Source organism: Gopherus evgoodei, chromosome 16 (assembly GCF_007399415.2).
Source record: "Gopherus evgoodei ecotype Sinaloan lineage chromosome 16, rGopEvg1_v1.p, whole genome shotgun sequence".
Lineage (NCBI taxonomy): Eukaryota > Metazoa > Chordata > Testudines > Testudinidae > Gopherus > Gopherus evgoodei.
Window position 1 is genome coordinate 2862683 of NC_044337.1, and position 27130 is coordinate 2889812.

Here is a 27130-nt window from a genome sequence, read left to right on the forward strand (position 1 = left end):
ATACCTAGACAATATTCATAACTCCAGATACAAAAATGCTACATGCACACAAATAGGATACTCGTAGTCAGCAAATCGTGACTTTTCCAATGACCCCTCACATGCCCCATCTTGTACAAAATGCATCAGACTTAGGCCATAATTGTATCACGATATCACTGGAGAGAATACGGGATGCAATTTGAACATTGGGCCCATCCCGTTTTCCCAGGGTCACCAGCAGACCTAAATCCCAGATACTTCCCTTATGCAAACAAGGGCTGTGCTGCATCCAGAGAGAGCAGGAGTGAGGGGGGGACTGGGGCCATGTTCAAAGCATTCTAGCGGATTTAGACGCATCTATTCTATTGCAATGGACAGAAGGGCCCCAATCCCCAAAGTCTCAACCATACTGTAGCTCTCCCCCGCTTTCCGGCCTCCGGAAAAGGGGAGTGAGGGGATGGGTTGTAAAAGGCCCGCCCCGAGGAAGCTGCTCTGACTATGGCACTGGGGAGCCGGAGGCCGGGCAGGCGAAAACGAGCCTCTGCAACACCCTGCGAAGAGCGGGCGGCTCGTCACAAAATCCTCCCGGGGAAAACTGCGGGGGCTGGTGCGTGAAGGGGCGGGGATCCCACGGGCCGGGGGGGGTGCATGGCAGAGCGGGGGAGCTGGGGGTCATCCAGGGCCAGGCTCCACCTGCGAGGCGCGTTGCTCAGCCCCGGACGGACGCGGGCGCCTCGCCAGGGGAGAAGCCGGGGACTCGGGCGCGGCCCCTTTAAGGCTGCTCCTGCCCGCTGGGGGCGATGAGGAGCTGGAAGCGGCCGAGGAGCCAGGCGCAGCCTGACAGGTAGGCGGGGAGCCGGGCACGATCCCTGCCAGGCCGGCGCTGGATGGAGCCGGCTGCAGTGTCGCCTCCCCGGCCTCGGGCTGGCGATGGAGCGGGCGCAGCGGCAGGAGGCGGAGGTACGGGGAGCCCCTGCCCTGGCTCTGCGCCAGGCACATCTGCATGCGGGGAGGAAGCTCCGGCCACCTGCGGGCACCAGGGGTCCGGGCTGGGGGCTGCAGGAACTGGGCTAGGGGCTGCGGAGGGTCCGGGCTGGGGGCTGCGGGAACCGGGAGGGGGTCCGGGCGGGGGGCTGCGGGAACCGGGGGGCGGGGTGTCCGGGCTGGGGGCTGCCGAGGGTCTGGGCTTGGGGCTGCGGGAACCGGGGGGCGATCCGGGCTGGGGGTGCAGGAACCGCGGGGGTCCGGGCTGGGAGCTGCGGGAACCGGGGGGCGGGGTGTCCGGGCTGGGGGCTGCGGGAACCAGGGGGCGATCCGGGCTGGGGGTGCAGGAACCGGGAGGGGGTCCGGGCTGGGGGCGGGGTGTCCGGGCTGGGGGCTGCAGGAACCGGGGGGCGATCTGGGCTGGGGGTGCAGGAACCGCGGGGGTCCGGGCTGGGAGCTGCGGGAACCGGGAGGACACTGCTCAGTGCGGAGTTGACTCTGCAGCCCGGAGACGGGCCCGCGGATGCGCTCTGGGGGGCCCTCTCCCGGCCTCCCTTCAGGCAGCCAGGCCATGTTTGTGCCATCGCCGGGAAGCCAGGCTCCCGCAGACGGGTTAAGCTTGGCAGGAGGACCGGGCCGTGATTCCGGCGGCTAGGGGGAGACGATGGCAAATATTAGGGGGATCCAAAAATGTGTGTGTGCGTGAGAGAGAGAGATGCGGCTCATGCCTGTCCCCCTGAGTGCCCAGCCCCCTGGACTTGGGGGGCAGGTGGGGGCCCCTTCCCAGAGGATGCTGCCAATAAATTAACGGGGCTTCTCCCCCGTCTGCTTGGCAGCTTCCTGCCAGGGCTGCCCTGCCCCCAGCCTGCCCTGCCCCATTCACTGGCCGTTTCCAGGGATGATGATGATTTACTATGTGGCCTGCAGCATGTCAGCTTAAATCCCAGGCTAAGGCTGGGCCAAGCTGTATGGCCCAGTCCTGCAGTGGAATCCACGCAGCTGGACTCTTGACCCTCATGGATGGCGCCAAAGGCAGGGGGCCTATACTGTGACATGGACTCTCCCTGTTGCACAAACAGCTCAGCTTTCCTGGCCCATGTGGGCCGGGGGTCTCTGGGCTGGCCCAGCTGTGCCGGTGGAGGCTGTTTTTGGCTCGGGGCAGCTGGTGCCAGGGTGTGTGGTTTTGTTTCTCTGAGGCACGATGCCCTGGCATGGCTCAGCAAGTGGTCAGTGGCTGGCATTGTGGTGACAGGAACGAAGGGCCAGTGGCCTTTCATGCTATCCCAGATTCACTCCACCCCACATGACAAGCTGCAGCAGGCCTGGGCCCCGGAGCTGCAGGGGTGGGTGGTATCTGTGCTAAGGGAATGGACTTTCTCTCATTACAAGCTGCCCGTGCTGTTACTTCTCTGGGGTCCCCTGGCCTGGGGTCTTTGAGTCTTGCTGGGCTGAGGGACAGATGGACTGGAGCTCACAGGATGTAGGGGCAAGTGACACCCACAGCTCTTTGGGCGAAGGTGGGGTCTGCGTGCCCAGTGCCATACTAGGCTATGGGGTGATGGAGATGACTGGGGTGATAACCAGATACAGAAATGAATGGATTGAATTGCATGGAGAGGTCTAACGGGAGCTGTTCACAACCCCCCTGCTCCCTCTCACCACCTCCACCACTCTGTGCAGATGAGCTTTCATCCTCTTGCTCTGCATCTTGGTGGAGCTCTGCCCCCCACCCCTGGAGGGAACTGTGCGCCCCCCTCCCTTGGAAGGAGCTGTTTGCCTCCCATCTCTTGGATCTACACAGCCACCCCTCCTGGGAGAAGTCAGTTCTCTAGAGACCCTTCCCCCAGGCTCTGGGCAGGACCTGCAGCCGCACAGCCCCATGCACTTCCAGGTTAACACAGACTTCGCTGCCCCATTAGTCAGACTCCAAGCTACCAGGCTGAGGGGGCTCGGAGGTGAGTGTCCCACCCCCTCTGCTCCCTCTGCTGAAGGCCTGCCATGAGCTGCTGAGTCAGCACGGGGAGGGGCAGAACCATGGTCCAGGCCTGTGGCCACTGTCCTCTGACTAGAAAGAGCCTCTGAGTCCCCATGTGCCTTGTGACAATGCTGACCCAAATGTGCTCTTTGGCTCTGGGCACCCCCCCCCCCCCCCCCAGCCAGCTCCTGGAGCTGCCTCATGTTCCTGAAGCAGGAAAGTGCCAGAAATTCAATTAGGGGAGAACTCCTCGGAGCTCTGATCAGTTTCATTGTATCTCCCCACCTAATTGTGTGCAGGGAGTGATGAGCTCCCCCAGGGCCAGGGCCAGCATTAAACGGGGAGAGACCAGGTGGGCAGGGAAACCAAGTCATCCTGGGTATTATCTGCTGAACTGAACAAAATTCACCCAATGTGGCTGTGAGTGTGAGGGTGACTTCTGGAGTCTGTGCTGAGGTGTGCATGGAGGGAGGGAAGGGCTGGGCATGTGCTGGATGCCTGCCTATGTGTAGGGAGTGTGTGTGTATGACCGAGAGCAGGTATGTGCGGGTCTATAGATATGTGCGTGTGTGTCCCAGCATAGGACATGTGTATGAGAGAACTGGTGTGGGGGTGAGTGCATGCGGGTGACTGTGTAGGGGTTGGGGTGTGTAGGAAGTAGGGGTGAGTGTATTGGGGAATGTAGGGAATGTGAAGGGGATTAAGCATGTGGAGGTGGGGGGCTCAATGCATAGGTGTGGGGGTGAGTGCAGGGAGGGGAGCTGGGGGGGTGAGTGCATGGGGGCTGGGCATGTAGTCCATTGGCAGAGCTGGGTGCTACGTCCCTCTGTCTCCATTGCACTAGGCTCATTTGGACTGTGGGGTTCTCTGCTCTCCGAGGGCAGGTCCCCAGAAGTATTGGAGTCCATGCCAGGTTCACATAGAGAGAGGGCTCCCTGGGGTGGGATACAGGGTCAGTGCTAGGTCAGATGGGGAGGGGGCTCCCTGAGGCCAGGTAGCAGGGCCGGTGCTGGGTCAAATGGGCATGAGGCCCCTGGGAGTGGGAGCCAGGGTCAGTGCTGGCTCAGAGGGGGAGTGGGCTCTCTGGGGGTGGGATCTGGGGTTGATGCTGGCTCAGACAGGGAGGGGGTTCTCTGGGGGTGGGAACCGGGGTCGGTGCTGGTGCAGACTGGGAAGGGGCTCTCTAGGGGTGGGAACCGGGGTTGCTGCTGGTGTCGGTTGGCAGGATCTGAGCATTGAGTGTTCCCATGGCACTAGCCACACACCAGACCCCTTCCCAGCCTTTACCAGACTCTCCTCCCATTAGGCCCCCACAAACAGCTCTCACCTCCAGAGTGGTGCTGGGCCAGCTACCTCATGAGAGTGTCCTGATCGTGGCAGGGGCCTGGCACTAGGGTTTGGGGGGGGGGGGGGCTGAGTGCAGGAAGTGGTGGGCCAGCTCTGGGCAGCTGCAGAGACAGGGAAAGGCGACTAGCCTGGCTGTGAGGAAGGAGCCTGCTGCGAAGGGACCCTAGCACTGAGCTCTCGTTACACAGGCCAGAAAGGCAGGCCCTGTTTGGGGCCAAGCCCTGCAGGGGTGCTGCCAGCCTGGGTCTTTGGGCTCCCAGCTCGCTGAGCCCTGCCCAGCACTCAGGAGCATTCCAAGCAGGGGCTGTTCCCCAGATGGCCCAGGATGTTCTGGGGCTCAGCTGTGCCCAGAAGGGCCCTTTGCTTGAATGACCATGGCCAGAGTGTCTAGGTACAAATTCCTCTTCAGGGGCCTGTGGGGCCAGTGCTCCATTCCCCCATCGCCTTTGTGCTGCTCCAGTGGGGTGAAGGGGCAAAAATGCTCCTGGGAACCATCCCTCTTATGTCAGAGAGCTGCCAGACTGGTGGTGTGCCCCGGTGCAGGGACTGGGCTGCAGGTGGGAAAGGGGCATGGCCAGAGTCTGCTGTATGCCTGCTTTCTCAGCTTTAGAGCAGCCCCTTGGCTGCTCTAACTTGTGCCAGAGACTGAACGGGAGGCACAAAGGTGGCCTCTCTACCCAGCCCACCCTGTCCCTGTGCCAAGCCCAGCTCAGCCGGCTCTGCTGCATCTTCCCTTTATGGATGGGCTGTCTCTTGGGGCAGGTAGGTGCTAGTTGCTGCCTGGCCTCAGTGCTCCCTGCAGACAGGTGGGGAGAGCAAGGCTCGGAGGTTGCAGTGTTTGGTTTAGGAGGAGTCCAGCAGAGGCTAGCATGACTGGGAGCAGGGGGCTTATCAGTGCCAGCCTGGATTCTGCAAAGGGTTGAGGACATAAAGCTTGTCTGTGACCTCTGAGGGGTCCCAGGCCCTGCCCCTGTCCTGCCCAGTAGTGTCAGCCCCTCCTACTGTGCCACTGTCCTCTCTGTGGCACTCGCCGGTGGCACCCCCTCCATGGCAGTGTGCCCCCTCTCTGTGGAGCCCCCTCTCTGTGGAGCAGCCAGTCATTGATGGAAGCCCAGATCCGATGCCCCTGAACTTGAAGGGGGACAGGGGAGGGGATGAAACTGGACTCAGAAGTTTGTAGCTTTGAGCCCCATAGCTAGTTTGGGCCCTTTGCAGAGGCTGTGTCTCAAAGTGGTGGAAAAAGGCCTCAGTCTGTCTGTCCGCCTGAGCCCCCAGGAGGCAGGACAGAGCATGAGAGACCAGAATCCCTGTTGGATCCTTGCTCCTCATATCTCCCTGCCCACACACAGGAGGCGGAAAGCCCAGTTCTCAGAGTTCTGTGGAATTCCCCCACCCATCACTCTTCCTTCTTGTGTGCCTGGAATTGGGCTGTGGGAGTGGGGGGCAGGGGAGGGTTTATGTGTTCAGCTGTGTGCGTATGGATTTGGTAGCGAGGAGGAGGCCCGTGTGTCAGAGTACAGGTGCTGGTAGAGGTAAGTTCATGGACAATAGGTCAATCAATGGCTATTAGCCAGGATGGGCAGGGATGGTGTCCCTGGCCTCTGTTTGCCAGAAGCTGGGAATGGGTGACAGGGGATGGGTCACTTGATGATTCCCTGTTCTGTTCATTCCCTCTGGGGCACTTGACACAGGCCGTTGTCAGAAGACAGTACACTGGGCTAGATGGACCTTTGGTCTGACCCAGTATGGCCGTTCTTATGTTGTTATATGTGTGTGTGTATTTGTGTCTGGGAGGGGAGTACATGTTTGGGGGTGGGGTGGAGGGGGCATATTCTTGTGTGTACTTTTACACTAGGGAGGGAGAGATTAGTGTAAACTCTTGTTCCTCTGGTCTAGTTTTGCCCCAGCCCCCCGAGGAACAGGCTGAGACTGAAGCTGGTAACCTGGGGAGAAGGGCAGTTAGTGAGTTAGTGCCCATTATGCCTCTGGCATTTAGGGCAGCGATAAAGCTTCTCCACTCCTGTCTGTTTCTGGCAAGTCTTTCAATGGTTCCCCAGCCGTGCCCCAGGTTTTTCAGCTCAGCTTCCACAGCTTTTCACCATATTGCTTTTGGGCAGCCTTGTTTTCGCTTGCCTTCAGGTGTCCATCTTACTGCTATCCTGGTGATGGAATCAGTTTCCACCCAAAGAACATGGCCAATCCATCTCCAGCACCTCCTAGTAATGATGGTGCTCTTATCTTCTAGGCTGCACTGTGGAAATAGGTCTTGGTTTGAGATTGTTCTGGGCCAAAAGATACGGAGGAATTTTCTGAGGCAGGTTGTATGGAATGAAGACAGTTTGGACATGTTGTACTTTCTCATTCCCCGGCATTCTGCTCTATAAAGTAACCTTGAAAGTACACAGCTCTGATAAATCTTGAGTTTGGTTGTGGTGCTGTATTTTGATGATTTCAAGATTGTATTTAAATCAGCTGCCATAAGACAGGATATCATGACCCTTAATATTGCCTCACCATCAGCAATATGGACAGAGGATCATGTTCTCATCAGTGTAGAAACAAGCACATACTTGGGAAGCACCGTCAGCCAGGAGGGTGGAACAAACCAGGACATCCGGAACAGAATCGATAGAGCCAGGAACACCTTCAAAGCGACAGGGCCTGTAACAAATCAGCTGCCAGAGAACCTGGGACATGCCCCGAATTCCTGATGATCAATGGAGATTTCCCCTGAAACTCTTGTCCCAGCCTTGAAGCTGGCCTCAGAGGGACACAGTGCAGCTGCTGCCTTGCAAGGAGGGGATGGCACCTAGTGGCAGCGGGCACAGGACATGGGGGGCTGGATCCAAGTGGAATCATGCTTAGCAAGCAGGCCGGGAAGCCAGCCTGCACTGCTGTGGGACCGGGCCTGCGGTTACATTGGGCTGTCTGGATCTGCCCTGCCAAGATGAGAGGAGTCTCATGTGTCTCTTTGCAGTGGATAGGGGTGGGGAGCACGGGGGCAACAAGGTTGTGCCTGTGGAAGACCGGAGGTGTGAGATGTGTGTGCATTAGTGAGCAAGAGGAGCACTGGAGGAATGTGGGAGGCGAGCTGTGCCCTGGGGATGTCACAATGCCTGTGAGTGGAGGGGAGCAGTGAGGGGGGGTGGGGGGAGAATTGTGGGGGCAGGGGGAGCAGTGAGGGGGTGTGGGGCAGGGGGAGCAGTGAGAGGGGTATGGGGCAGGGGGAGCAGTGAGGGGGTGTGGGGAGAGAATTGTGGGGGCAGGGGGAGCAGTGAGGGGGTGTGGGGAAGGGGGAGCAGTGAAGGGGTTTGGGGGGAGCATGGTGGGGGCAGGGGGAGCAGTGAGAGGGATGTGGAGGAACACTGAGGGGACTGTGGGCAGGGGTCAGTGTGGGAACGTGTGAAGCAGTGAGGAGGTGTGGGGGCAGGGAGAGCAGTGGGAGTATTGGGGGCAGTGAGCGGGTGAGGACAGAGGGTAGCAAGGGGGTGTGGGCGGAGCAGTGAGGGGAGTGAGGGGGCAGGGGTGGAAAGGCAGGGAGGGGCTGGGAGCAATGGGAGAGTGAGGGTGTGGGAGCAGTGAGTGGGAGTGGGGATCAGTGATGGGGCAGGGGTGGGATGGCAGTGAGAAGGTGTGGAGGGAGCAGTGTGGGGGCAGTGAGGGAAGTGAAGGGGCGGAATGGGAGCAGCGAGGAGTGTGGAGAGAGTAGTGAGGGGAGGGTGGAAGCAATGAAGGGGCGAGGGTGGGGGCAATGAAGGGTGGGTGTCAGTGAAGGAGTGTGGAGGGAACAATGAGTGGGTGGGGGCAATGGAGCTTGTGGAGGGAGCAGTGAGAGTGTGGAGGCAGGGGGCAGTGAGGGGTCAGGTTGGGGGGCAGCGAGGGGGTGTGGAGAGTAGTGAGGGGAGTGTGAGAGCAATGAGGGGGCAGGGCAGTGAGGGGGTAGGGGCAATAGGGGTGTGTGGAGGGAGCAGTGAGGAGAGTGGAAGCAGTGAGAGGTGGGAGCAGTGGGGAGGTATGGGGGAGCAGTGAAGGGAGTGTGGGGGTAGCAAGGGGGTAGGGGGCAGTGAGGGGTGGGTGTCAGTGAGGGAGTGTGGAGGGAACAGTGAGGAGGTGGAGGGCAGTGAGGGGGCAGTGTACCCCAGGTGAACGGGAGCCCCTTCAATCAAGGTCTTGAGGCTTGGCAGTACTGGGCTCCATAGGAGAGCTGGCCTGGAGTATCTGCTGGGCTCTAGGATAGCATTCATGTGTGAGTCAGCTCAGGACGGGTTGGAGGGAGGGCGGTGGGTGAGGGACTGTGCCTCGGGTCCTGCTGGGGAGCTCTACCCTGCAGGGGGTCTCCCCTGGAGCAGTAGGTGCCACTCTCCCCCCCAAGAGAGCAGACAGGGGAGTCGCAGGCAGCTTTGCTGTGAGGTCCGACCCCGCCGGTGACCCTGGGCACTCGCTGTCCACACACAGCCCCTGGGGCTGGCTCTTCCCAGCAGGTCCTGCCTCAGGGCCCAGGGACACATCACATTGTAGGGGGAGTCAGGTTGGCCTTGCTGCCCCGGCTCCTGCCCAGGGAGCCTCGTTCTTTCTGTCCGGGAGGTTCTGCCCGCTGTGCCCTCTAACCCGGTCCTCTAGTCCTTGCTGCAGGGCATATGTTCTGGAACTAGAGGTGTAGGGGCTGCTGCAGCACCCCTGGTTGAAGTGGTTTCCATCATATGCAGGGTTTACAGTTTGGTTCAATGGTTCTCAGGACCTCCACTCTACAAATTGTTCCAGCACCACTCGCAACGGGAGGATGAGTGAAGAGGAGTGGATAGGGGTGAGGCCTCGGGAAAGAGGCGGGGCAGGGGAGGTTTCAGCACTGTATGACAGATTTTTAAATACAGTAACTCCTCACTTAACATTGTAGTTCTGTTCCTGAAAAATGCTCCTTTAAGCAAAATGATGTTAAGCAAATCCAATTTCCTCATAAGAATTGATGTGAATGGGGGGGGTTAGGTTCCAGGGAATTTTTTTTCACCAAAGGACATTATATACATATACAGTATAAGGTTTAAATAAATTTAAACAAACAATTTAATACTGTACTCATCAATGATGATTGTGAAGCTTGGTTGAGGCAGGAGTGTAGCAGTAATGATGCTGGTTCTGACGGGACCCAACTGAGAGTGCCAATTCGGGACAAATTGCTTAAAGCAGGGCAGTTGCAGCCCAAGGCTGGGGTTTTTCCACCTCTAAGGCAAACCAAACCAGCCAGACAAAGAGAACTTTGGTCTCACCCCACTGGCTAACCACAAGTCATACAAGCAATTCCCTTAGACACTCCAGTTTTCCAGTATTACCACCAGTGCCACTTGTCATGGGGACGAATGGTTATGAAAACCAGTACCTCAGTAAAAGAAAAAAGGTTCTCTCGATCCCAAAGGACCAAGCCTCAGACCCAGGTCAATATACAAATCAGATCTTACCCACAAATCACACTGTTGCCAATCCTTTAGAATCTAAAATCTAAAGGTTTATTCATAAAAGGAAAAAGATAGAGATGAGAGCTAGAATTGGTTAAATGGAATCAATTACATACAGTGATGGCAAAGTTCTTAGTTCAGGCTTGTAGCAGTGATGGAGTAAACTGCAGGTTCAAATCAAGTCTCTGGAGTACATCCCCAGCTGGGATGGGTCCTCAGTCCTTTGTTCGGAGCTTCAGTTTGTAGCAAAATCCCTCCAGAGGTATGAAGCAGGATTGAAGACAAGATGGAGATGAGGCATCAGTCCTTTATAGTCTTTTCCAGGTGTAAGAACCTCTTTGTTCTTATTGTGGAAAATTACAGCAAAATGGAGTCTGGAGTCATATGGGCAAGTTCCTGCATACTTTGCTGAGTTACGAGGCGTATCTGCCTTCTCTCAGTGGGTCAGTTATATAGCTGATGGTCCTTAATGCGCCATCAAGCAGGCTAGGCAGAGCTAACACAACTTGTCTGGGATGTTACCCAGAAGCATAGCATAACTTTGAAATACAGACAGTATATAGCCAATATTCATAACTTCAACTACAAAAATGACACATGCATACAGACAGCATAATCATAAGCAGCAACATATAACCTGGTTTTAGACACCTTATATGACCCCTTTTACATAAGATTTGGTGCCACTACAGGACTTTGGTTGCAACCATGTTCTATATGGTCCCAGTTCAAATCAATAACATGACAAGCGTGGCTGGGGCATGGGGGCTTGCCCAGCTCCGCCCACTCAGTGTTCCAACCAGGAAGTGGGGTCGGGGTGAGGGGCCTTACCCCACTCCGCCCACCTGGCATTCCAGCCGGGAAGTGGGCAAGCCCCAGACCCCGCTCCCTGGCAGGAGTGCCAGGCAGGTGGAATGGGGCAAGCCAAACAACCTTATTATGGAACATTGCACGACTTTAAACAGATACATTCTCTAATAGATCAGCAACCTAATAATGAAACAGTGTTAACTGGGACGACTTTAAGTGAGGAATTACTGTATTATCAAGTTAACTTGTTAATATTTGGTACAAATATTACCAACCCTACCTGCCCTATGCTTGGCAGGTCACTCAATTGACTGGTCAAATAATGTCACTTGACAGCTTATTATTTGTCCATGGTCAGACATTGTCCAATGTCCCAGGACGAATGCAATGGAATGGCCTGATGCTGCAGGCGGCAGCCTCCGGCTCTGATCACACTGGGTGGGGTCTTTGGGCCTTGCAGCTTCCTTAGTCTTGTTTTGCATTGTTCTGAGTTACAGTCACTCCAGAAGTCATTTGTTCCTTTGTAAGGAGGCGGAAGGACCTATCTACGGCTGAGTCTGCAGGAGCCCAGAGTGTCCTGCTCTTTCTGGTTACTGTTCTAAGAAATTAGCATTTTAAAATCTGTGACTGTTTATGATGCAATTTGACAGGTCAATTGACCAGTTCTGTCTGGATTGGTCAAATGCCCAGCCCTAATCTGCTCCTCAAACTGCCAGCCACCCCTGCACTCCCATAACACTAGCCCTGGCCTGCCCCTGCCCAGCCATCCTCCCCCCCACCCCCCATAAAACTAGCTCCTGCTCTGCCCCTGCCCTACTAACCTCCTCGTAACAAAAGCCCCCGGCCTGGTAACAAAAACCTACGGCCTGCCCACCCCTCCCCCCACTCTACAACACTAGTCCCAGGCCCGGCCTGCCAACCCTCCCCCCATTATAGTAGCTCTGACCTGCCCACCCCTCCCCCCATAACACTAGCCCTGGCCTGCCCCTGCCCTGCCAAGCCTTCCCTGCCCCATAACACTAGTCCTGGGCCTGACCTGCCCCTGCCCAGCCATCCTACCCCCCTGCCCATAAAACTAGCCCCTGCTCTGCCCCTGCCATACCAACTTCCTCATAACACAAGCCCCCCACCTGCCCCTGCCCTGCCACCCCCTCCCCCATAACACTAGCCCTGGCCTGCCCCTGCCCTGCCAAGCCTTCCCCTGCCCCGCCAAGCCTTCCCTGCCCCATAACACTAGTCCCTGTCCTGGCCTGCCCCTGCCCTACCGACCTCCTCATAGCACTAGCCCTGCCAACCCCTCCCCCGCCCCGTAATGCTAGCCCCTGGCCTGCCCCTGCACTGCCAACCCCTCCCCCGCCCCGTAACACTAGCCCCTGGCCTGCCAACCCCCTGCATCCCATAACGTGAGCCAGAAGGTGAGCGGGCTGTGGTGGTTGTCAGCAGTGGCCGTGCTGGTGGGCTGGGCTCCTTGGGCCGCTTTGCCCTCCCCGTGGGTGAGATGCGTTTAAGTACTGCAGGACGAGACCACTGTAATTAAAGCACCACTAGCCCGCTAGCCTTTGCTTTCCTGCTGGAGCAGGTGGAATGGGCAGGCCCATTTACCACGGGAAGATGGGCCAACTCCAGTCAGGGGGCAGGTTGGAGCTCGTGTTATGGAGGTTGGCTGTTTGTGAATATTGTGAATGAACTTAACTCTATTCTACATGTTTTAAGAGTGAAATGTAACCACAGAACGTGTTTGTTAATTAAAAGGCAAGTTTAGTACAGCGTTAGTAGCCTCAATGCCATAATTGTGATAATTTTGTTTTAAATTAGGAAAAAGACTTGTATACAGGGCCCCACAAAATCTAATAGCCACGGACCCACAGGAGAGTTAATCTGACCTTGCCTCCCCCCACATCAATGCCGCACGTGTGAGCAATGTTAACCTCCTCTTGCAACGCCCAGGCCCTCCTCCTGTGCCTCCCCCGCACACACTGCTCCTCCACAGAGAGAAACAGCACAGCGAAACCATGGCAACTGTGTGCTCCAGCGGGGATGCTAGCACCATGAGCTCAGCACCTGCTCCCGAGGACCTCGGGCCCGGCTGGACTGGGTGCCACTCACTGGCCTTTGCCAGGCAGCTGGTTTTCAGTCTTGCTCTGCTCAGCCCCTGGGCAGGGTAGCTCAGGGCCTCAAGGACTTCAGTGCATCACAGCAGAGGTGCTGCTGTGGGGAGGGGGGTCCTCTTACCTCCATCCAAGCCACAGGGCTGAGCAAGTGGGGTGATCTGTAGGGGCCACTGGCACACATATCTGGAGAGCAGAGGGCAGGGGGCTGAGTCATAGGCACTCGCTGGCCTTGGATGCTGAGGGGCTGTGCCACATGCTCTGACTCCACCACTCATCAGCCCTTGCTCAGGTGTGTTGTATGAGGGCTCACACACTGCAGTGCTAGTCTCTACAACTAGCCACCGACTAGCAGAGTCACCCTTGTTAGCCCTTGGCTGGGAGACCTCCAGGGAAAGCTGACATGAGATGATGGCATTCTCCTCGTGCTGTCTTTCACGAGATCAAGGACTGGTCACCAGAAAACTCCTCCTGGCACTTCTCCCAGCAATCTTCCAAATTCCAGCTCACTTAGCTTCCCTCTTCATAAAGTTCCCCTGCACTTCCAGTTGGACAGCTGCTTAGAATGCACCATAGCACAGCTGGGAAAAAGCTTTGGTGTTCTGCTCCAGAGGTGGCTGCCCGCTAGTGCTGGCTGACGTGACAGCTGATGGTATATAGTTTGCAAAGCGCTCTGGGAGATGCAGGAAGGAAAGATTTTGTCAATGGGAACTATTTTCCCCAGCAGCGTCACCAGCAGTGCTTAATTTGTCCTGGGGCCTGACAGTTCAGAGCCCTGGCTCCTCCGGGCTGGTTCCTCTTTCATTACAAATGAAGCACTAGTCACCACGGAGAGATCCAGCATAGATGTTGCAGGAAGGGCAAAGGGGTGCAAGCAGTAGATCTCTTGAAGCCAGTCCCAGCCCAGAGATGGGGGGAGAGGGCCAGTATCTTAATTCACTGCCTGGAAAAGGAAAAAGGGGGTGTCTATTCTCAGCTCTGACCCCACTCCGGGGAGCCCATGCTGTAGTGATTTGCACCCATCAGGAAAGGTCTTTGATAACCCACCATCAGACACTAGCCAGGATAAGAACTTGGGCTTTCCAACATCAAAGGCACAAGCCACTGCCCCTTCAGAGGCTGGGGAAACTCCCCTTGCTGTGACCAAGTAGTAGGCTGATATCCTCTGTGCTGTCTGTGGCCCCTAGAGGGAGACATGCTCTCTCCACTTTCCCAGGACTCTGGAGCAGAGGCTCTTACTCCTGGCAGGATCGTGGCCATGTCACTTTAAGCTGCTTGGTCCTCTCTCCGCCCAGAGGTGTAAAGTGTCACAAGATCTCAGTGTCTATACGGAGCTCCCCAGGGAGATGCAGTGTGGACCTGCATAGAGGAGAGACCCCAGGGCTGAACGGGGCTGGTGCTGGGTTCAGCAGGGTGGTGCATGGAAGGCCCAGCTCCTGCCCTCAGGATACTGAGCAGTAACTTTCTGGATTCATTTGATGTGTTTTATTTTCCAGCCCCAGAATGGATCCCAGCATGGAGCTGACACAGCAGCCTGTGCCAGCTTTGCCCATCCAAATACACACCACTGCCATCAGACCAGGTAGGAACAAAAAAGCTGTCCCAAACTCACTTCCTGTTCTAGAAACCTTCCCAGCCTCAGGCATCTGAGGCGAGTTTTGATTTCTTTAGTCCTCCTGTCCCAGACTGTCCTGTTCCCCAACACAGTAATAATGGGAAGAGCAGGACTGAATGTATGATTCTAACCTTTACCAGGGCTTGAGACCAAATACGTTCTCTGGAGTCTAACACAAGCTGGCTCCCTGCCCCTGCCCCTGCCCCTCACACTGGTCTGGAGTTACAAACCACGGCCATCTGCCCACAGCACCACCGTCTGCGATGGGGTCAGCTTTCAAAGCACCAGCCTCTGACCCGTGAGCTGAGCGAGAACTAGCTGTAAGGAGCAGGCTGTGGGCAGCAGTTGCAGGGGCCAGCACTAGAGCCAGGCATACGCCCACAGCATACCAGTGTATGGTGCATATGACCCTGCTCCCCAGAGGAAGCAGAGCTCCCCGCTGCATTGGGACCCCTGCTGATTCCCTAGAAGCCCCACTACATCCTCAGGGACCAGATTTTAGACACAAATGCCTGTGCTTAAAATGCAAAATACCTCTGCCACCCTTGAGCCATGCTGTGTGCACAGGCCCAGAGGTTGTCTGCGCATGCAGAAATGCTGCCATTCATGCAAAACACATGGACGCAAGCATATAACTAGGTGTGCAAACTGTACAGCTGGGTGTGCAAAGCAGATGACTGCCTGAGCAAAATCTGCAGTGCGGCGCCCCTATTTTGCACACATAACCATATCTTTGCACATGGATTCCCCATTCAGACACCTGGGTCTGGAAATCTGGCCCCAGGGATACGTGTAGAGAGATTCCCTATGGCAGGGGAGAACGCTAGCCGGGAGAACGTCTGCGTCCAGTGGTATCCCTGCCAAAAACAACCCTGCAGAAATAGAACTCTTGTGAGTGTGTGGCAAGCTCTCATCCTGCCTGGTTCAGGGACCTGCACTGTAATGGAAGGTTTCTATGCACATGGTGTCTGGGACAGTGGTTCTCAATCAGGGGTATGTGTACCCCCGAAGGTACTCAAAGGTCTTCTGGGGGTACATGTAGAGATTTGTCTAGTTTTACAACAGGCTACATAAAAGGACTAGTGAAGTCAGTAAAATTTAAATTTCATGCAGACAATGACTTGTTTATACTGCTCTATATACTATACACTGACATGTAAGTGCAACATGTATATTCCAGTTGATATTTTAGAATTATATGGTAAAATGAGAAAGTCGGCAATTTTTCAGTAACAGTGTGCTGGGGCCCTTTTTATGTCTGATTTGTAAGCAAGTAGTTTTTAAGTGAGGTGCATAAGACAAATCTGAGACATCCCTCGACCGGGCTGTGTACAGACCACCCTGCCGAGCTCTTCTTGTCAGCCCTGGGGGTGATTCTTGGGAGAGGTAGGACAGGGCTGCAAGTGTAACGCTGACAGATCCCGGTTGCTGGTGGGTGGGATTGAACCAGGGACCTCAGTGCGTGAGCTGCTACCGCATGAGCTAAAAGCCACCTGGCTCTTAGCTAAGGCGGCAGAGCAGACTCATTTAACTCTCTCGCTACGTGGTCTCAGTGCCACTAGATGGGACAGAACCCCACCCCCAGAAGCGGTGTGGGTTACACAAGGACCATAAAGACGATTCTTGATTGAGGCTGCTGGACACAGATTGGTCCCTGTGGTTCTCTCTGGCTCTTTAGCTTCCAGACGAACACAGCCTGTGCTGCCTAGTGCCACCAGACAGATCTCTCTAAGCCCAGACCAAGGGGGAAGGACTACTGACTACACCACCAGCCCCATATCCCAAGCAGCAGAACATCGCTTTGACAGGCCCTGGACAGAGAGCTTAGACCTTAGAGGGATCTGGGGAGTCCCCCAGAGCTGAGCTCTCCAACACTGCTTCATTGCACACATTCTATGTTTGCATAAGCATATGCCAGGCAAGTAATTAGCCATGCCCATCCCCGATACAGCCATGGTTGTTTATCCCATGCATGCAGGTGCTGGTGTACACATGGCAGTGTGGGTCTATGTAGAGCTGGTCAGATTACTGGTTGCAGATGCGATGTGTGGAATTTGGCCAGCTGATTTAATAAATCCCTGCCCTCTGCTTAGCTGGCTGGGGTTGTCTGCATACTCGCCACTGTTTATCTGTGATGTACCACTGGCTGTGTAAGTCACATGGTGCTGTGTTTGCTTCCTCAATGGGTGACTGAGACTTACAAAAAGGAGAATAAGGAATTGTTGCACTTGTACAAGAAGGGCTTGGTGCTTTATAGGGCACAAGATCCACTCCTTGCCCCAGAGCCCATGAGCCAATCAGATCAGCACAAAGCTGGTCCAGCTGGGACTCAGACAGGTATAAATCAGCAGTAATTCCACTGTGGTCCATGTCATTCTGCGGTTCAAACAAGAGGAGGATTGGGCTCAAAGCAGGCTGGCCGGAAGCCAGAGGGGGAGCAACTAGGACATGGCCTCTCTGTTTCCATGATTCTCTTTGCTCTGGGTGTTCTGTTATCAACTCCCTCCTGGTGGATTGGCAGCGGGGAATGACCGGGCACTGATAAATTCACCTGGCTTGGAATTTTCTTTCTTTCTTTCTTATGAAAACTGCACTTCCTGAAATATTGACATTTTCCACAAGAAAATCTCAATTTTGCTGAAACTTTCCAATTTGCTTTCAGAAAAATCAGAATAAAGTAATTCCTTTTGGATCAGTTTGATGTTAATCTGTGTCCACTGGAGCTGTTGTGATGTCTCATGCCCCCCCCCCTTCTTCTCTTTGAGTTAAGTTCTCTGGTGGGAGTACATCACCCATGATGCATCACAGCCTCCCTCTGATTGAACTGCTGTGTGCATCATGGGAGTCACATAACCATGGTGCATCATGGGAGGTGTAGTCCAGTCAAAGAGTTCAACCAGTAGAGGAGGATGGAAGCAATGAGTCATTGTGACACCTCAGATAGGCACAGATTAAGGTCAAACTAAACTGAAACAAAATGTGGCAACATTTCTGAATCAAAACTTTCCACTTGGCAAAAAATGTTGATACATCAACTTTGCTGTAGCCTGATTCAGAATTAAACAAATGTGGGAATAGTGAAGTTTCTTGCAGAATGAAAATTCAGATTTTCGATCCTCTCTGTAAATCCTGTACCATGCGTGGTCATGGTATCTCTAGTATGGCCCTGGCCTCTGGCACTGTAGTATCTGCGCACTGGATGCCCTTGGTCACAAGCAGACTGGGCACTCCTAAAGCAACAGCCCCTTTCCCCCCGCCCAAAACATGCGTGTGAATAAGCCTTGTTCTCACCAATTCTGAACCAGGCCGTGGCTGTAGGTAATTCCCCATCACTGTCTCTGCATCATTTGGCCAGCTCCAGTTCTTACCCCAGCATGGACACTTTTGCACATGTGCCAACTAGACTCACCAGCGTTGCCAACTCCAAGCATTGTGTGATCATGAGTCAAGCCCCCAAAATCATGAGATTGGCTAAAAATCAGGAGCTTTCAAAAATAACCTGTTTAGAGCAGGCCTCTGCAGAATGAGACTCAAGGTTCCTTCTCTCTCCTGTTGCAGGGCTGGCTGGCTTCCCCTGAGATGATCTGAAGAGGAGCTGGAGAAGGAAGAGCTTGTTTAAGATGACACGAACCGACCCACCTGACATACTGGTGTCTACAGGGTATCAAGACCTAGAGCTGAAGTGCCCAGCACCCAGGGATTCCATCGTCTGCCAGCCACTGACACAATGTGACGCCTTCATGTCGGCATCTCTGTCGCGCAACCCGCAGCCCTTCAACAAGCGCCACTGTAGAAGCTTTGACTTTCTTGAGTTGCTCGACGACCAGTTGGCCCCTGCTCATGCTATGGAGCGCCCCTGCTGGCACCCGGGCACCCCCGAGCCTTCCTCAGGCTCCAGAGGCAGGAAGACTCCTCCCAGGCTGGACATTCAGAACACCAGGCCAGCCCCTCATGGCAGGGAAGGCCCCAAGGAGCCATTGGCTCGGGCGGAGCCAAAGAGGCGAGCGAGGTCCAAGAGCGCCCCTCGGGTGAAATCCACCTTCACTCCCATTGCCATCCAGATGTCGTCCTCGTCTCCCCCCATGCCAGCCAGGCGGGGACGGGAGGCTCTGCGCCTCTCCAGGGAGCATGCGAGGACAGAGACGTCCCCGCGCAGGGGGAGCGGATATGCCCCAATGAAGGCCCCAATGAACGAGGTGCACCCCATCAAGCTGCAGCCCCAGCGGAGCAGCACCAGCCGCATCTCCCCACTATGTGTCAGTAGCAACTGCCCGGAGGAGGCCCCAGGTGGGAGGCCAGCCACAAGCCTGCATGTCAAGTGCCGGATGGACATGAAGCCAGATGAGGCGGTGCTGGTGCATGCAGCACACAGCCTGAAAGCCCAGAGCAGGATGGAGGTGCCATACTGGCCAAGGCCGCCTGGCGCTATCCGGAGCCTGACCATCCCAAGCAGTAGGCAGGTGTCCGTGTCCCGCACTCCCACACCCAGTGACTCCTACAGCGGGGAGCACAGGCTGCCCTACCCCAATGAGTACTACGAAGGTGACCCTCGAGGCCAGGTTTACCAGGCCGTGCCCTCCCCACAGGACTATCCCGAGAGGGGCTGTGTGACCTTCTCCGCTCCAAACGTGCCCACCAAGTTCTTCTACACAGAGGAGCCAGCCGGATGCCCTGGTCTCGGCATTCCACTGAAAAGCTCTGGCTACGAGGCATGTCCTCACCCATACCCAGGGCGCCACCTCCCTCCACAGCCCTTCTACGCGGAGGACCCAGCCAAGGATAATATCTACACCATCCCACCCAGGACTTTCTACGTGGAAGAAGCTCGGACATACCCCATCCAGGAAGCCCCTGCCCACACCTTCTACAGAGAAGACCCTCGATTCTACACCTCCAGGGGCATGCCCACCAAACCCCTCTATGCAGAGGACCCCAGGGTGTACCCTGCTCTGAACACCACCTCCCGGTTGTTCTACACTGAGGATTATGGCAAATACCACGAGAGGGAATCCATTTCGCGGACATACCCTCATGCCCGTAGCACTCAGCCTTTGCAGTTCAGTGACTGGTACTGCCCGGACCGGGTTGCACTGCCCTACCAGACCTTGCAGATGTCCCGCTTTGCACCTCATCCCTCTGGGAAAGAGGCCTTGCTTTCCTCTTGGCATGCCAGCTACAGCGCCAACCAGCCCCGCTTAGGCACAGACACCCGGCATTACTCCAAATCCTGGGACAACATCCTGGCGCCCAGTGTCCGCAGGGAGGACCCCATGTTCCGCGGGCGCAGTTATGAGAACCTGCTCGCCCGGGAGCAGCACCGTGCCTTATCCCCTGACAACCGGCGGCAGCCCGTGGTGATCAATCTGTCCAGTTCTCCCAAGCGCTATGCAGCGCTCTCCCTCTCGGAGAACTCCATCATGGAGAAGATGCATGCAGACGGTGGGCGGTGCCCCCTGGGCCGCTCCTGGTTTGTCACCCCAGAAATCACCATCACCGACAATGACATCAAAGCCAATGGGCTGAGCAAGAGCGAGAAGCGCTCGGCCAGCTGGGATATGCTGGATTCCGGGCGGGATGGGCATCGCTCCCATGCCACGCACTACTACTTGGATCCCACTGCCAAAGAGACCATCCAAAGCAGGTCCGCCCGCCAGCGCAGCCTGGAGCAGTTGGACGAGCTGATCACAGACCTGGTCATCGACTCCAAGCCCCCGCCCAGCCACCACCCCAGCGACGGGGACAGCCTGACAGACCAGCTCAAGAGGCTGATTGATAACGACGCGCCCGGGCCTGCCAGGAAGCTGGAGGCCAGGAAGCCGCTGCCTTTATTGGTGGGGGAGCCCAGGCCCACCAAGGAGCAGCCGGGCCCGAGTTCCTTCCACAGAGACATACGCAAGGAGCAGGGTGGCCGCTCGCTTGCCATGTCTGTCTCCAGCAGCAGCTTTGAGAAGCAGCAGGATGGCTGCTCCCCGGAGCTGAGTGCGGATGAGGACGACATGATGATGTGTTCGAACGCCAAGTGTAAGCGCACGGAGACCATGTTCAATGCCTGCCTCTACTTCAAGTCCTGCCACAGCTGCTATACATACTACTGCTCCCGGAGCTGCCGCCGCCAGGACTGGGACACTCACAAGGAGAGCTGCGTGTACGGACGTATCGGGAGCATCTGTCGGCACGTGCTGCAGTTCTGCCGGGAGAACGCCGAGGTGCACAAGGCCTTCTCACGCATTGCCAAGGTGGGGTACCTTTCCCGAGGGCGAGGGGTGCTCTTCCTGGGCTTCCCCAGCTCAGGCTCGGCTGAGAACTTCCTCCAGTTTGGCTTAGAGAGCCTGCTGATGTCTCCCACTTACCTGTCCCTGCGGGAGCTGGAGGGCTACGCAGAGAGCCTGGGGGATTATGCCCGGGAGTTGGGGGTATCTGGCAGCCAGTATGACCCTGAGGAATGTTTCCTCTTGAATGTAACTGTGGCCGTTGGACAAAAAGTGCCTGTGAGGCCATCCCCCAAGATCCAGGTGCCGACAGTCAGGAAATATGCCAAGGTGGCCTTAGCCTCCTCCAGCCCCGAGAAACAGATCCTGAAGAAGGAACGCGACATGGAGACCTTGATCCTGACCCCCCCGCCTGGCACGGCAGACCTTGACAAGGAGGGGGAGGAAGGGCGGAAGGCCCGGGAGGTCTGCTTCATCAACATCCAGCGGGAGCTGCGGATCCGAGGCGTCTTCCTGCGCCATGAGTTCCCAAAAATCTACGAGCAGCTGTGTGACTTCGTGGAGAGCAACAAGAGGTTCACGCCCACCACCATCTACCCCATTGACAGGCGGACTGGAAAGCAGTTCATGTGTATGATCATGGCTGCCTCTGAGCCACGGACCCTGGACTGGGTCGCCAGCCCCAACCTCCTGGACGACCTCATGTGACCAGCGCTGCTGCACCACACAGGCCTCCTGTTTAGTCCCCTTTGTAGACAGGTATTTTATAACTGACACACTAAACTGGTCAGTCAGAATCTTCCTACCATTTCTAGCAGATAACTGTTGGTGCGTGGGTCCCGGGGAGGCCTGGGAAAGAGGCCTGGAATGGGGCGGTGCAGATCCATGGACTCCATGGGACTCAGGCCACCTGCCTCTGTGGCCACTGGCTAGTCAGGGCAGGATCTGCTGAGCTTTCTAGATCCTGGTTGGCCTTGGTGGGGATAGAGGGGTGGGGCTGGTGCTGTTGCATGCGATGTGCCATGAGGAGAGGGCTGCTCCGTGGAGGGTAACTCCAGTGCCACAGGTCTGTTTCTCAGTGAGGTTCTTTCACTGCCTTCTCTTTGTTTAACCTGATTCCCAGGTGGGCTTGGCCAAGGCACAGGGCAACAAGTGACTGGCCTGCAGGTGTTCTAATAACAGCTCAGCCTAGAACCTGCGGCCCTGCCTGGTCCTACTCCCTAAATCGAACCACTCGACAACACGGCTACCTCTAAGCAAGTGAGGCCAGAGGAATCATTTTAAGCTCCCTGCCATGCCCACTCCATCCCACTGCCTAGACACCAAACTTGCCCATAGCTGCTCCCACGCGGACAGTTCCTCTCCCCCATCTCGTCACCGCCTTGTTTAATTCTGGAGACAGCCAGGAAGAGGCATGTTTTCAACCTGGCCTCTGCAAGTAGCCCCAGTGTCTTAGCCCAGCGGTTCCCATTTGTCTGCATAACTGTACCTGGAATGGGGCTCAGGGCCATGCCTTGGCGCGTGGGTTGAGTGCAGAAGGGGCTTGGGAGCATTATGCAGACACATTTGTGTCTCTCATTTGAAAATCTGGCCCTATGCATTTGAGTCTCTATATAGCACATTATATGGGATGAGTCTCTGTACAGTGTGCCCCCCACCTGGGGCACACTGTACAGGTGGGCTCTATATGGGATGAGTCTCAGACCAGCGTGAATACTAGACGGTCTCTATGCAGCATGAGGCTCTATACCGCAGTGGCATAGCCAGGATGGGACATTTGGGTGGGTTCCAACTTTGGGTGGGTGGGCAATGATGGGGAGGGAGGATCTTACCGGGGGTGATGGATGCTCTGGCCAGGGGCCCCCTAGGGCCCCAGGCGCACACCCAGCTCCAAGAGGAGTCTCTGCTCTCCAGTGGCAATGGCTCCTGTCACCGCCCCACACCGGGCCTGGCCCCAGGGCCGGTGCAACCATTTAGGCGACCTAGGCGGTCGCCTAGGGTGCTAGGATTTGGGGGGCGCCATTTTCTTCGGCAGCGACCACGGCGGCCGGATCTTCGGCCGCCCCTGGTCGCCACTGGCATGTAGGCGGAGGGAGCTGGGGCAGAGGAGCGCAGGGAGGGCCGCCTACAGCAAGTAAGGGGGGGCGGCACGCAGGGGAACTCGCAGCCCTAGCTCACCCCTGCCCCACCTCCTCCCCGAGCACCCTGAGCGCGCCGTGGCTCCTTCACTTCTCCCACCTCCCAGGCTTGTGGCCTAAGCTGATTGGCGCCACAAGCCTGGGAGGCGGGAGACGTGAAGCAGTGACGGCATGCTCGGGGTGCTCATGCTCTTGCGCGAAGCAGGGGTGAGCTGGGGCGGGGGGGTGCCTCAGGGCAGAGGGTGGGGGATGGGGAGCTGCTGCAGGAGGGGCACCTCAGGGCGGGGGCGCGGGGGGGGGCGCAAGGTGGAAGTTTCGCCTAGGGCGTGAAACATCCTTGCACCGGCCCTGCCTGGCCCCCCAAGTGGCAGACCTACCTTTTTTGAGGACTCCTCTGCCTCCGCTGTGTCACCTGAAGCTTGCCCTCCTCCTAGTGGTAGGTTAGCCACTGGGCCAAAGGGGCATGCCCAGGGGCCCCAGCCAATTGGAGGGCCCCAGAAAAATGGGCAGCACCACTGGGGAGCAGGATTGTGGGGGGTTTGCCCCACTCTGCCCGTCTGGTGCTCCAGCTGGGGAGTGGGAGCGGGGGCTCCCCAGCTGCAGCATCGGACGGAGCAGAGCAAGCCCCCACGCCCCGTCCCCGCTCACTGGCTGGAGCCCTGGGCATAGAGGGGTAAACCCCCGACAGCGCTCTCCAGCTGGGCAAAGGAGAAAGCCCCCCACTGCCCACAGGAGCACCAGGCAGGTGGAGCAGAGCAAGCCCCTGCGCCCTGACCCTGCTCTGCGGCTGGAGTGCTGGGCGGGCAGGTGAAGTGGGGCTAGCTGGGGCCGGAGCAGAGCTGGGGCTGGGGGATGGGCTGGGATGCTAAGTGGGTGGGCCACAGTCCTCCAGGCCCACTCATGGCTACACCCCTGCTGTCCAGTGTGGGCTCGATACGCTCTGAGTCTCTGTACAATTTGTGCTCAGTATGGGCGCTATCCATTAGGCTTAATACAGTGCACGCTATACAGTGTCTATACTGTTCAAGTCTGTCCGGTGTGCCACTGTCAAGGTTCCTTCCCCACTCTGAACTTTAGGGTACAAATGTGGGGACCTGCATGGACACTTCTAAGCTTAATTACTAGCTTAGATCTGGTAACTCTGCCACCATCCAGAAATTTCAGTGTCTGGATCACTTCTTGTCCCGCCCAAAACCTTCCCCTCCCTGGGCAGCTTTGAGAGGCTTCACCAATTCCCTGGTGAACACAGATCCAAACCCCTTGGATCTTAAAACAAGGAGAAATTAACCATCCCCCCTCCTTTCCCCCCACCAATCCCTGGTAAGTCCAGATCCAATCCCCTTGGATCTTAAAACAAGGAAAAATCAATCAGGTTCTTAAAAAGAAAGAAAAGTAAAAAAAGTCATCTCTGTAAAATCAGGATGGAAAAATACTTTACAGGGTACTCAGATTCATATAGCCCAGAGGCACCTCCTCTAGCCTTAGGTTCAAAGTTACCCCAAGCAGAGGTGCATGCTGGAGCTCTCTATACAGTATGAGGCTCTAGGTGGTCTCTATGCAGTAGGCATTCTCTCCCCTCAGGCCTGTGCACAGCTGCCCACCTGTCCCCACATGCTGCTTCCACTTGCCAAAATCCCCCTGGTCCCCCTCCAGCCCCTCCCAAGTGCTGAGTCAGCCTCAGCTGCCAACACAAGGGCCCTGTCCAGTGGGGTGCTCAGGCCCTGCAGCGTGCATAGACTGGAGCAGGACACTCTTGCTGTGCCAGGCCAGCGTGGGAATCTGCCATTGCCTGACTTAGGGTGGAGGCCGTGAGGGTAAAAGTTCCAAGACACTTGATGCACTTTATCTGTAACTGACAATAACCCACTTCTAGGGCAAAGCCAGCAGCAGCCGCCCCCAGTTCTCCCCCCAGTATTAAGGCCCAAGCCCACCTCCCTCTTCTCCATTGCAGCAGGTCATTTCCACCCCTCCCAGCATAACTGGGCAGGGAGCCTGGTACCCACTTGGCCCTATTTGCAAAGCCAAGGAACAGCTCTGAGAGGGCTACATTCCCTGGGTTGTGTATGGCCAGCTCCTCTGGGAATGGAGGAGCCCAGGCCCAGGTGGGTCTGGTGCTGGCTGCCCGTAGTGCAAGAATCCTGGGCTGCGCTCTGCTGGGGGAGCGGGGGCCCTGGAAGCCATGGGGCCTAGGGCTTTCCAGTGAATCCTGGGCCAGCCCATGTTGCAGCAGGATCTAGAGCGAAGTTGGTCTCCATGCATTCTCATGGAGAATAAAACTTCTGAGACAGGCCCAGCGGGAGAGCTCCTGCCCCCAGGCTGCCCTTGCTTATGGCTCACTCAGCACCCCATGCCGGACGAGCACTGCAGAAGGGTGGCCTGCTTCTGGTAGCATCTCCGTCGCTGCTCCTCTCCGGGAATTGCCATGCTGCCTGGGTCCCCCAGGGGCTCAAATCCATCTGGAGTTTTGCCCAATTTGGTATCCCCAGTGGAATTCAAAGCCATGCTGCTGCTCCCTGCTCCTGACGGTATTACGAGCGCTGAGCCTAGTGCAGGGCTCCCCAGCCATGTGGTCGAGGCGGGGCCTGAGCCAAGAGCTTTGCACATCCCAGTAATTCTTTCTCTGATGGCTCAAGGCGGGAGTGAACCCCAGGCCCGGCCTCGTGGAGGCAGCTGTGTTGGTGGAAGAAGGCAGCCGTAGGCCAGCTAATGTCAGTTGGGGCGGGGGGGAAGCAGTGCCATGTGAGGGGGCTCCACCCAGGAGACAGCCACCGCCAGGCATCCATGCTCCTCTCTGCAAGGGGCAGGAAGCAGGCCCTCAGCCCGCCCCGCCCAGACATTGCTGGCCTCTGCCCAGCTCCTCGGTAAAGGAGCCAGCGTCTCTTGAGCCAGGATTTATCCTGCTGCACACCAGCCCCGGCTCTCAGCGGCTCTCCAGCAGGCCACCTTCCTGGAACAGCCTCTTTGTTATGGCCTTGCTCTGGCTTCGGGACTTACTGCACCAGCAGCCCTTGGGTTTATTTGGGGAGACTCCTTCGTGGGGCCGTGCGGAGAGTGAGCAGGCACTCCCCGTCCCAGCCGGCACCTTACACACCAGCCTGCTGCAGGGAGAGCTCTGCCTGCTCTGGCTTGGGTGGGGGGAGCAGGTGTCTCCTTGCCCAGCGAAGGGAGGCTGTGATCTTTGCTGGGGAGCTCCTGCCCTAGGCCAGGCCCCACTCCTGAGTGACGGGAACTGCTTACTGCAGGGCCCCAGCGCCCTAACTAGCAGGATCACCAAAGAGCAATCCCAGAGGCAGATCGGAGTGCTGGACTGGCCCTTTCCAGTGCTGCAAACAGCCCAGCAAGTCCAGGGTTAAATTAACCCCACCACGTGCCTTTGCACCTCCCTGGCATTGGATGGCCACAGTGCAGCCGGGGGCTGTTTTTCCATCTCTCCCGTTATTGCCATCTCTGAGCATGCCACGGGCCTGGGCTAGCGGGACAACCACGCTCTGCAGCAGCCACGCTATGGTTCAAAGGGGTTAAAGCTGTTGTGAAGGGGGGTGTCTGTTTGGGGGGTGCAGACATCTGTGGGGGGGGGCACATGCTTTCAGGGAAAGTGCCAGATGTTTTCTGGTTACACTTCTAGGCAAAGTCCAGTGCAGCTGCTGAGTGGGAAGGGGAGTGAATGCTGGCGTGCAGGGGGCATGGGATGGACGTGCATGGGGCAGGGATCGTGCGAGGTACAGGCATGGATTACGCGTGCTCGTGGGAGGGGTGTTTGTGCCTGCACACGCCTGCTGGGGGAACCTGGCTCTGAGGGGTGGGGGTAGGGGTGGCCTGTGTTTTAAAGCAGTGGGGCTGAGGGGGGTTTCCCAGGGGCTGGCCAGCTGGGTCAGTCCTTATGGCAGAGGCTGGGTTCAGGCTGCAGTTTCTCTGGAGGGGCTGCTGTGCTTGTGCGCAGGGCTGGAAATCAGCTGGGCCTAGTGTAAATGCAGCCCCACTGACTGCCCCCTGCCCACAGGCCGGAGCCAGGCGTCCTGTGGGAGCTCCCTGGCCCTGCCATGCAGAGGGCATCCCCGGAGCTCCCTGCTGGTGGGCTGGGAGCAGCAATGAGCAGGTGCAGAACAGTCTCTCCCAGAGCGTGCAGGTGCTGGGCACGGAAAACGGGTGATGAGCACCCCTCACTCTGGCTTCCCTGCCATTGGGCTGGTGCTGGAGTCGCTGCCAGGTCCAGGCAGCAGGTGACTGCCCCATGAGGACGCTCACAGCTGCTGCCATCCTTGTTTTTCCTCTGTCCCAGCAAAGGAGCTTGGAGGATTGCCAGCTTGGGCTCTGCCAACTCCTACCTGGGAGAATCTCCTGCCCTTAGCAGGATCCCTGCACGTGCTGCAGGGCTGTGTGCCACAGGAGCTCTTCCCTCCCTCTGGCACAGACACGCACCCTCTTCTCAGGGTGCTCCCCGTCGTAATATGGGGGTCAGGGAGGGAAGGCTGAGGGGATGGAGGGCCATGGGAGGCCTCTCCCTGCAGCCAG

General features: G+C 57.0%; 1 protein-coding gene across 6 annotated transcripts in view; it reads left to right on the forward strand.

The window, feature by feature from the left end:
• The first annotated feature begins 500 nt into the window (after positions 1-500).
• Positions 501-27130, forward strand: part of AJM1 (apical junction component 1 homolog) — a 34036-nt gene continuing 7406 nt past the window's right edge. Inside the window, exons 1-3 of one of the 6 annotated variants that reach the window (XM_030535826.1) lie at positions 501-589; positions 14153-14238; positions 17830-21285. In XM_030535826.1, the coding sequence (XP_030391686.1) occupies positions 17892-21188 (3297 nt within the window). In that variant the 5' untranslated portion in view covers positions 501-589; positions 14153-14238; positions 17830-17891 and the 3' untranslated portion in view covers positions 21189-21285. Of the gene's footprint in view, positions 590-740; positions 827-859; positions 943-14152; positions 14239-17829; positions 21286-27130 lie in introns of those variants that run through there. The other 5 variants (XM_030535825.1, XR_003996808.1, XM_030535824.1 and 2 more) reach the window with 5 other exon arrangements.